General features: G+C 41.1%; 1 protein-coding gene across 2 annotated transcripts; it reads right to left on the bottom strand.

The window, feature by feature from the left end:
• Window positions 1-8,642: 8,642 nt before the first annotated feature.
• Window positions 8,643-9,726, bottom strand: LOC113354033 (acid phosphatase 1-like). Of its 2 annotated transcripts, none has more exons than XM_026597485.1 (3): window positions 9,278-9,726; window positions 8,964-9,177; window positions 8,643-8,820 (listed from the first exon to the last, which is right to left on the bottom strand). In XM_026597485.1, exons 1-3 carry the CDS (start codon window positions 9,681-9,683, stop codon window positions 8,643-8,645), a joined length of 798 nt encoding a protein of 265 aa, XP_026453270.1. In that variant the 5' UTR covers window positions 9,684-9,726. The 2 variants fall into 2 exon arrangements, with proteins under 2 accessions (XP_026453270.1, XP_026453271.1); XM_026597486.1 differs by having other exon boundaries at window positions 8,964-9,150; window positions 9,274-9,500.
• Between the last annotated feature and the right edge of the window lie 778 nt (window positions 9,727-10,504).

Here is a 10,504-nt window from a genome sequence, read left to right on the forward strand (position 1 = left end):
TAACTCATGAGAAAGGGTGGCCATTGATTATGGCCACATTCTGTTGGCATCTTTTAATAGCATAGTGGAGCCATTGGCACATGCCAGTGACATGGTGGCATGGCCAAAGCTAGGATTTGGCGTCGTGGCCAAAATTAGGGCTTCGCGGCATGACCATGTTAGGATTTGGTGCCATGATCAAAATTAGGGCTTGGCAGCATGGCCAAGCTAGATTTTGGCACCGTAGACAAAATTAGGGCTTGGCGGCATGACCAAGCTACAATTTGGTGTCGTGGCCAAAATTAGGGCTTGGCGGCATGACCAAGCTACAATTTGGTGTCGTAGCCAAAATTAGGGCTTGGAAGCATGGACAAGCTAGAATTTGGCACATATTGGAGTTAGAGCCAAATATGGCTTAGACAACATTGGATCCAGTTGCCATATCAAACTTAATGCCCTAGGGAGCATTACTCGGCTTGGTTGACGTTTTCTGTGCAAACGGCGCCATGGCCACGCCAGAGGAATTATGGTGAAGCCAAAACGTGGGGATGGTCACAGGAGCAAGGGCGGCTATGAGTGGCCATACCATGGCGTCATTTTTAGGGTTTCCCGGTCCCACATGGCCCGTGGCATGTTGTGGGGACCAAAGTGGCGTAATTTGGGTCACGACCAAAGTTAGGGTTTCAACTAATGCCACTAAAGGAAATTGTGTTCTAGTTGGGAAACCTTGACAAAACTCTGTTATGGCGTTGGCCAAGAACAAAAACTAGGTTAGCACTTAGGCGCGCTATTTATGGCACGTTGGCACGTTCGGCATGCTGATGCGGCAAAGTGGCACGTTTGGCATGTGTTGGCATGCACGTTTAGTGCATTGACGCGACATGGCATGTCACTAGCATGCTGGAGCGGAATGGCACGTTTGGCATGCCAATTAGCATGTTGGCGTGGCTTTTGGAAAGCCAATTCGGCATTGTGACCATCTGGCGCAATTTTTCCTCTTTTGGTACTTTGGCAGGTTTAGAGCGACCTGATTGGTCGATTAAAAAGAGGGGTCGTCCAAGCATGGGCGTGGCCATACTTCTAGTGTGTGTGTGTGGCGGATTTAAAGCGACCTGATTGGTCGATGGGAAATAGGGCAGGCAAGTATGGGCCCAACCACAACTCATGTGCGTGTGGCGGGTTTAAGGCGACCTGATTGGTCGACGGGAAATAAGGGTCGGTCGAGCAGCATGGGGTGTGGCCACTTGCAAGTGGCGCCGGCTGGACTATGGCATAGCCACACCTCCCTTTGTGGCTTCTCCTATTCCATGGCTCCTTTTATTCCTTGTTTTCTAATTGTGGGTAGGATTTTGCACCTACTAATCCATGGCGGATTAATTGCCTAGTTCGCTTAGGCTTAATTTCGTCAAGCAAGGTCTATTATACTGCGCATGGTGCAAAACCCTAATTTTTGCAAATTAGTCAGGGTAATATCTGAATCTTGTGGATTATCACAAAATTGATTGAATTTTATGTGTTGACACCGAGTTCTTTAAGTTTATTTCCAGAGAGCTGTATGCTTTCCGATTGAGTACTTTTATGCAAGGACCTTAACCTTCATACTTGGAAATTCGTGCTACTCTGCTGCGAGTGAACACAAATTTTCATGCCATATCAATATTAAGGGTTCAGCCGGGGAACATAGCATAGGAAAAATACTCGGCAGGCTCCGGCATGAGTAATGCAGCTAGGAGATAATACAGTCATTAGGCTCTATACTAGTGAATAATTCATCTAGGAGCTTGAGTTTCAATATAATATGAAGAGAGACATAGGCACTCATCAGATTTTGATATATTCTCTAAATTCCCTGCAGAATATAGACATATCAATGTCTACTACATATGATGCCGGGTCAGGTAGATAGACTTTTACAGTTTTCGTCCTATACTAAAAACCACCATCAACAATAAGTCCCCTGCTTAGCACGTAACAGTGGCATTGTTGTGGGGTAAGCATGAGATGGTGACAATCAAGGATAACAAATCGAAAGGGCGTGACATGAAGAGGTTACCAGGAAAAAATCTGACTGACCTTTGGCAAGAGGCATGAAGGCTCGTCTCCAAATGCGCTGCAACTTTTGTTGGCAAGGAAGTAAATGCGTATTTAGGAGACTATCAGTTCGGAGTAGGTGATAAATGTGCTGGGGAGGCAATTCTACATGTTGTTAACCGTATGATTGAGGAGAAAGGGGAATCGGATAATCTTTCCATGTTACTGGTAGATTTCTCGAATGCTTTTAACCTCATTGACAGATCTTCCATGCTTTCTGAGGTACGTAAATTGTTCCCATCGATCTCTCGGTGGGTTGAATTTTGTTACGCTTCTCCTTCTCATTTATATTAATGGATCATGTTCTCGCCTCCTCCCAGGGTGTTCAACAAGGTGATCCTTTGGTCCCTTTGTTGTTTGCTCTTACTCTTCACCCCTTGGTTAAAAACATTGCCGCGCAATGTGAGCTTGAACTACAAACCTGGTACTTAGATGATGGTACCTTGATTGGAGATACTCTAATGGTTACAAAGGCTTTGAAGATCATTCAAGAGTTTGGGGTTGAAAAGGGTTTACATCTGAATATAGCCAAGACCGAACTGTTTTGGCCCTCTCCAGACCCACGAGCTTTAATTCCAGGCGTTTTTCCTCCGAATATAAGTAGGCCTACTAAGGGTGTGAAGCTTTTGGGGGGCCGGTAAGCCTTGATTCTCAACTCAATAAGGATTTGGTTGTTAGTAAAGTGCACAAGACTATGGATCTTATTGATGCTGTAGAGAATTTAGAGGACCCGCAAGGTGAATTGCTTTTGTTTCGGAATTGCACCGGTGTTTCGAGAATTTATTTCGCCTTGAGAAAAACGAGACCTGAATTTTTACAAGATGCTCAAGACTTATTCGATGCCCGCCTGTTTCAATTCCTTAGGCACATCATTACTGGAGAAGGTCCTGGTTACGGGCTCCTTCAGCAAAGGCTTTCTACTTTGCCTTTCAAACACGGAGGTATGGGTGTGTACACTATGCAGAATACTAAAAATTATTGTTTTCTTGCATCTTGTTACAGACCCTTGAGTTGCAATCCAAGATTTTGAGAGATACTGGTATCAGTGGTAGTGGTCCCTCTCTCCAACGTGCTTTGGACTCCTTCAATTCGGTATGTGTCGACGTTTTTCCTCTCTGCTCTAGTAATTTTGCCACCCATTCCATGAACTCCTTGGAAAATATTTACTTTGATGCGGTTAAGAAAAACATACACACCACTTATGTTATGACAGAGCGCGACTCTATTTTATGGCATTGCAACCAGTCCAAACATGCCTGGGATTTTCTGATAGCGATTCCAATTGTGGGGATTAATCAACATATTGGTGCTAGGCAGTTCAGTGCAATTCTGCGGTACAGATTAGGGATCCCTCTTTTTGAGGAGGATGGTTCTTGTACCTTTTGCAAGACAGATATGGATATTTTTGGTGATCATGCCTTACATTGTGCGAATGAGGTTGGGCTTAAATTTATACATGATTTGGTGCGAGACACTCTTGCAGACATGTGTTACCGTGCATGTGTACCTGCTAAGAAGGAGGTTGACTTGGAGCTTCTCGCTAATAATGGCACTGCTCTGAGACCGGCTGACTTACTTGTGCATAATTGGGAAAATGGGCGGGATGTGTGTTTGGATGTGACTGGTGTTTCGCCTTTTACCGGGGTGTAGTTCGTACCTTTTCCCTAGGTCTTGCCATTAAGAACGTTGTTTCTCGCAAGAATGCTAAATACTTGGAGAAGTGCATGTCTCATGGCTTTGGTTTTGAGACTTTGGCCTTCATTACCTTAGGGGAGTTAGGCGATGGTACCATAGATTTTCTGAAGCGTCTGCGCAATTATATGGCTAGCCATGATGCTAATGTTCGGGTTGGAGAGTTTCTTTTTCATAGGTTAGGTGTGGTTATTCAAAAAGGTGTTGGAGCTCAGCTTGTTGCTAGGCTTCCATCCAATTTCTTACCAGTTGATAGTCTTTCTGATTTGTAAAAAAAAAAAAAAAACTCTTTAGAAGCCTTGTTGATAATAGGGAGGAATTAATGAAGAAGGGAAAGGTTATGTCGAAGAATGGCATTAAGGGTAATTAAGAGGTGTTGGGACATGGGTCATGATGAAGTAAAAAGAGGGGCTTTTAGGAAAGCCTATAAAAGAAAGGACAAGGTACAATGGAAAGTCAACTCTCTCTCTTACCACATTTGGAAGTGTGAGGTCATTTGGTGTAGCTAGGATGGGTAGGACCAGAAGCAAATTGACCCCTCAACATTTGGCGACCACACCGGGAGGCTCGTTCCTAGCTCACCATGACACACTCAGAAGGCGCCGGCTCAGACGCGGTAGAGAATCCAAACATCCCTCCGCTCAACCCTGAAGGTGAGAGAGTAGGAATAGTTACAAACCCGATCACACAAGTAAGAAAACCAGGAGCTGTTCGTGAAGAAGACAAACAACAGGAAACTGATGAGGCGGCACCTACCCATCCCTCTCTCAAAGAAATGCAGAAGGAGTTAGAAGACCATATACGCAGGAAACAGGAATTGAGAAATCTTATGAAGGCAGCCAACGCGGCGAAAAATGCCAAAGAAACAGTGGAGAACGCGGAGGAAAAAGAGGAGGAACCTGTAGCTATGATACAGGAGGCAATGACAAGGTACTTAGAGATGAATTACAGAGTCGTAAAACAAGACAACTACAACTTCATGGAGAGTCCCTATACTCCTGAAATCACAGAGTACCAATATCCAGAGGATTACACATCACTAAATTTCAAAGTCTACAACGTCCAAGGTAACGCGAGGGAACACCTCAGCTGATTCCTATCCGCTATGAATGATCGGGAAACCGATGGGAAACTGTGTCTCAGAGAATTTCCAAAGTCGTTAACAGACACAGCATTATCGTGGTACGATAACCTAAATCCAGGGAGCGTTAGCTCCTAGACGGCCATGTCCACGCTCTTCCTTAGAAAATTCTATTCAGCGATAAGGAAAGTCACGATCATCGACTTGAGCAAATGTAACCAGCACCCATGCGAGGAAATAAGAAAGTATATCGCCAGATTCCGCCTCCTCACTCTGGATTTCCACGAGGACCTCAAGGAGGAAGCTCTAGTGGAGATCTGTGTACGAGGAATGACCCCATCCTTCAAGAAAAGTCTGGTCAATTTTCACTTTCCCACATTCGTAGAATTAGAAAAAGAAGCCGCAAGAATCGCCGACTGCGTTGAGGAACCAAGCTCAGACTACATCTGGCAGAACTCGGTTAACACCGTATCAACCGCACCCAGAAACACTCGTGCAAATAATAACCGAGAGGGTTGGGGAACACAGGCGCTTCCACCACCCTTGTCCTGCAACAAGGAACAGATCTTAGGGTTATTAGAATAATGGATAGCAAACAAAGAAGTTCAACTGCCTCCAACAAATACGGATCCGAGTGCCATTGACACAAACGATGCTAGATATTTCCACTCCCACCGCAGGGTACGACACCCCACGATTGACTGCTTTAACCTCCGAAGAATGTTCCAGAAAAATTGGAAGTATGAGAGATTGAAATGGGTAACCCGGGGGATGGTAAGGCGATCAAAAACCAAGTCATGATGCTCACCCATGACCCAAGCGGAGATGACTGGAAGTCGTGGGATGAAGACGAAGGGGAGGCATGCGCGATTGAAGTAGAGAACCCAGCATTTTCAAACACAGACAGCGTGGCTAGCCAGTTCGCTAAAACGGTATTAGCTCAGCAGTTATTCGACTCGCTCGGTTTCAGTGAGGATCAGATCAAGGAAGCGTCCAAGGCTATAGCAGCCATAGCAGCAGGGAGGCCTTGCGGTCTCCTTCCCAAGGAAGCAACAGTATTCACAAACGAAGACATTTGTTACACCTCAGGCCTCTATACCTCACAGCGCATATCAATATGCAACCACTGAAGAGAGATTTTATCGATGGAGGCGCGTCTTTGAACCTAATTTCGGTACACACACTAGAAGTTCTGGGAGTGCAACGGTCTGAGATCAGAATGCGGACTACGACAGTTAAAGGGTTTAGAGGCCACGCGCAGACAACCATTGGGATTGTCAACCTGGTCATGAAGGTTGGCCCCATCCGAGGACCCACACCATTTTACGTACTGGAAGACGATACCACATTCCATGTGTTGTTGGGGCGAGGTTGGCTGCTCAACCACAAGGTAGTTGCGTCGACATACCACCAATGCGTAATGAGTCGTACATCACTTTATATCAGATTAATACAAAATAATCTGAGATACATTTTTATCTTATATGCTGCTGCCAGTTCAAGATTACCTGTGTTATATAATTCTCATCCTTAACATGATATTGTACTATGTACTTTACTAAATGATCGACTTACATGTTACCACGATGAGTTAAATGTTGCCATTTAGATGTTGTGGCTTCATACTTTTGCAGAAATCGAGAAAGTAAATATATTTTCCATAGAGATTAATGATAATATTTTCCATCAGAGGAAGAAGTGTTCCAGAAGTAAAATCTGTAACAAATTACATATTACTTCTGCTTCCTCCGTAGCGTTTCTTTTACAAATTCAATGGAGCGGAATATCAAACAAAAGTAGACATATGTAAGTAAGACAAAGTTGAAATTTTTGTCTATTACTATCCACAAACTACATTTTGAGTTTGAAGACATACCTGGGAAAAAAAGTCCTCCCTCATCAAGAATTTTCCTAGCGTTTCCGAAGTTACGTTTGGTTGAACTAAAAACCTCGATGTCTACTGAAAATTTATAAGTGCTAAAACACGATCAACTGGATTTCTTCATATTGTGAGCACATGAGTTCTCTCCTTCGGCAACTTGGACATGATATAATAGCCATCATGAGTAACCAACAATCTGCAATCTTATTAAATGCAAGACCAAATTAGTAACCTTTGAATGTTAATTTATAATTCCAACATGAAACTTGTTACTAAACTGAAATTATGAATTCAATTTGTACTTCTCCTTTTCACCTTCGCACAATTGATGATTCTGCAACTGAAAATGTGGAAGAAATTGAAAACCAAAACTGAAAGCTTAAAGAAAAAAAGGAACAAAACTGTCTCCTAGTGTGGTTAATTAAAGAAAAATCTGATCAGGAGATACTTGGCATCCGACAACATGAGGATGACAATGAAGAGGGGTTTGTTGATCGGGTGCTATATATTCGGCCTACACAACTAATGCAAGTCAAGGGGCATGTCTGTAAGCGTTAAGGCGTGTGCCTATCTGGGAAACCTAAATTTTAGGTTACGACTTTTGTCCAAAAGACGTATCGGTTTCTTGATAAAACTCAATGTTCACGTGGCTTCCTTATTTGGGGAGGAAAACCAATAATTAACCTGGTTTCGACACGTCAGCATAATCTTTCTCCTTTATATAAAGAAGAATGATTTTGAATCAAACTAAAATATAAAAACTTGAGTAGTAAAAAATAAATATAAAAATCAAAGAAGTATAGTAAGAAGAAGAGAAATAAGAAATCAATTGATGTAAAGAAGAAGAAAAATAAGAAATCAATTGATTTGGTCCATGGGGCGGGTATACCAATCCCAGTCGCCGCCCCGTTCATAAAAAAAATACCCATACCCGTCCCGTTACCCACATGAATTGGGACGGGACAGATATGGGGAATACCCGTACGGGGCGGGTTTTCCATGGGTTAACCGTAACACGGTGATAATACATAAATTTATGTATAATCAAAACTTAAATATGAATCAAACAAAAATAATAACATAAGAATAATGCATTCTAAAATTTTAAATTCAGAAATTCATCTTAAAGTGAATAAAAGAATCTTTAAACGACTTATTAGTTTTTCTCTTTTTTCCTTTCTCATTCTATCTTTGTCCATGTTAACCATTTCATTATCTGTATCATTTTCACTATTTTAACTTTTAGAGAATGTGTCTGATCACAACAAAGAAGCGAAAGTGACGAATATACAAGAACGATCAAGAATATTATAAATGAAAGAAAGCTCGATTACGTGGTCGAAGTATAAAAATACGATACAAATTCTTGCATAGAAGTCTAAACTCTTATATTATGAAAGCTAGGAGGATCTGGGGCGGGGACCTTGAATCCCATCCGCACAAACTTGGATAACTACCGGTTTTCATCTAGCTTCAGAACGAAAATTATGGCCTTGGGTCAAGACCTATAACTGTTGATTTTGCAAAACTGTGTCCCCGTTGTAAACTTGTGAGACCGCAGGTTACGATGAATTGAGCAAAGATCATTGCTTGGTTTGGATAGGCCGCACCCGCCTAAATATTTGTGATGTGACTTCAAATTACAGCCGAAAAAGCCATGTTTTGATGGAGCCATCCATAGCAAACGTCTTTTTTGGTGATTTTTGTTGTTATTTTTTGTTTTAATGTTTATACTCCGTAGTACCATGCTTACGGAGGGAGAACATTATTATTGCATTTGAAATGAGCGTGAGAGCATAACCCTTGCTCTAGTTAATACAATAGATATATTTGGTACATGCATATGGCGTTTATGCGCCTTATTATAATAGTGCATGATATCACACAAGAAACTTATTAATTATGAACCCAGGAAGATCAACTAATGTAGTACATAGGATCAGGCAACTTGAATGTTTTGCCACCGATATCAGTTCCCAAAATATCACTCCATTGATCTCCAATGTTACCCCAGATTCTGTACCCTTGCTTCACGAGCATTGCCCTTTTTTCCGATTTAAACATCGTTGCTGTTTTCTTTGAATCTGATGGTTGCCTGTGCACGACAAGAGAAGCGGCAGTAAGAAATGAAAGTCAATAAAAAAATCTCATGAACGTACAACAAAATAGTCTCATAACAGTGATGGTTAAACTTGCATCCATAATTCTTGTGAATATAATAATATTAATGGTATTTACTTTAGAAGAAGTTTCTCCCAGTTTTTGTATCCAACAGCATGAAGATTTTTCCTTGTAATATCTCTACGGTTTTCTTCTCTTCCTGTTATGTATACAACTTTGAACCCCAACGCTTTTAAATGCTTGTATAATTTAAGAGTTTCCGGCAAGGCTGGAGCTTTCCCAGTATCAACCCATGCGTTGAAAGCTGTGGAGTTATATGGTTTGGCCCCGAGATCATACAAAGAAGTAAAAAAATTAGGCACATAAAAATGGCTTGTTGCACACACTTACTATGACAATAATAGGACTATTAGTTGTGTATACATACCCAAATCCATGTGTGGCGTAGTAAGGTAAATCGGATAATGAAGTTTCGTCGATGTCAAATACCCAAATATCTTTACCGTCTCCAGTGAGCTTAATGCTCTTGGCATATTTTGCAGCCTCTAAGGTAACGTATTTCGAGTCTTGACGATAATGCAGGCCTAACATGTAATGACCAACATAGTTCTCACATTCAGCTGGAACAGTCTTCCAGTAGCGTAAATTGTTAGTTTCTACAGCAAGACGCCAACTATTGCAAGATAAACCTTTAGGAAGTTCGCCGCCAAAGCCTGAATTTGGGCGAAGAAGGTGTATTGGTAGGGGGAGTCCACCATGTCGTTCAACAGAAGAAGAATGACAATAAGTTGCAGAAAAAAGGGTTGCCAGAAGAATGAAAAGAGAGAACCTTTCCATGATGAACGACTATTGGAGGAGTTTTGGATGATAAGATATTGGCGATTTTGGGTTGCCATAAATAACTTCAATTTACCAAAGTCCTCTAAGAAATAGAGCAACAAAAATGTGTGATAACAACACGAGATTCACATTTGCTATAGCACACAAGCACCTTTATTAATAGTACCTTATTTGATCGGTGGATCTTAAAGCAATCTTTATAAATAGTATCAAAACTTGCAGTTGAAGATCTTTAATGAGATTTGATTCTTAGTTTATGCTTTTTGGTTGCTTGGTCTCACGTAGAAAAATATGTCCGGTCTAACAGATGAAGAAGCAATCTTTTTGGTTGCTTGGTCTAAATGGATGAAGCATGCATTGAACTTAAACTTTTGCATGGCCCACGCGACCATGCTTAGTCAGTATGTTTTGGTTTAGTCGACCTTAACGACCTTTCATGGACTGAATTCTTTATGTCATTTGAAGAATTAAACCAACAAAACCATATGTAATTCTATTTTGAGAAGCGTTTGACAAGAATACTTTATTTTGATTGTAAAATTCTTAAAAACCAAATCTTTTTCCAGTTTTCTATTTTCCAACAACATTCATAAGTTAAGTCTAACAAAATAAATAATCAAAAGATTTAGTTAACTAATTAAATCTAAAAAAATTTACTTAACTGATTCAATAGGCTAGTGTTAATTAATCAAAAACAACTTTTCCCTTATTAAAGATACACATGGGTAACGTGTTTTGGATTTTACTTCTTAATGATTCTATTTTATCTTAATACGATATAGTTCCAAATTAATTTAGATATACCGCAATCCGGCGAG

This window comes from Papaver somniferum, chromosome 2 (genome assembly GCF_003573695.1).
Source record: "Papaver somniferum cultivar HN1 chromosome 2, ASM357369v1, whole genome shotgun sequence".
Taxonomy (NCBI): Eukaryota; Viridiplantae; Streptophyta; class Magnoliopsida; order Ranunculales; family Papaveraceae; genus Papaver; species Papaver somniferum.

Coding starts and splice junctions, on each gene's coding strand:
- LOC113354033 (XM_026597485.1), bottom strand. CDS start 9,683: ATGGAAAGGTTCTCTCTTTTCATTCTTCTGGCAACCCTTTTTTCTGCA. Junction 9,178..9,277: donor TTACTACGCCACACATGGAT/TTGGGTATGTAT, acceptor CTTTGTATGATC/TCGGGGCCAAACCATATAAC. Junction 8,821..8,963: donor TGGGAGAAACTTCTTCTAAA/GTAAATACCATT, acceptor TGTCGTGCACAG/GCAACCATCAGATTCAAAGA.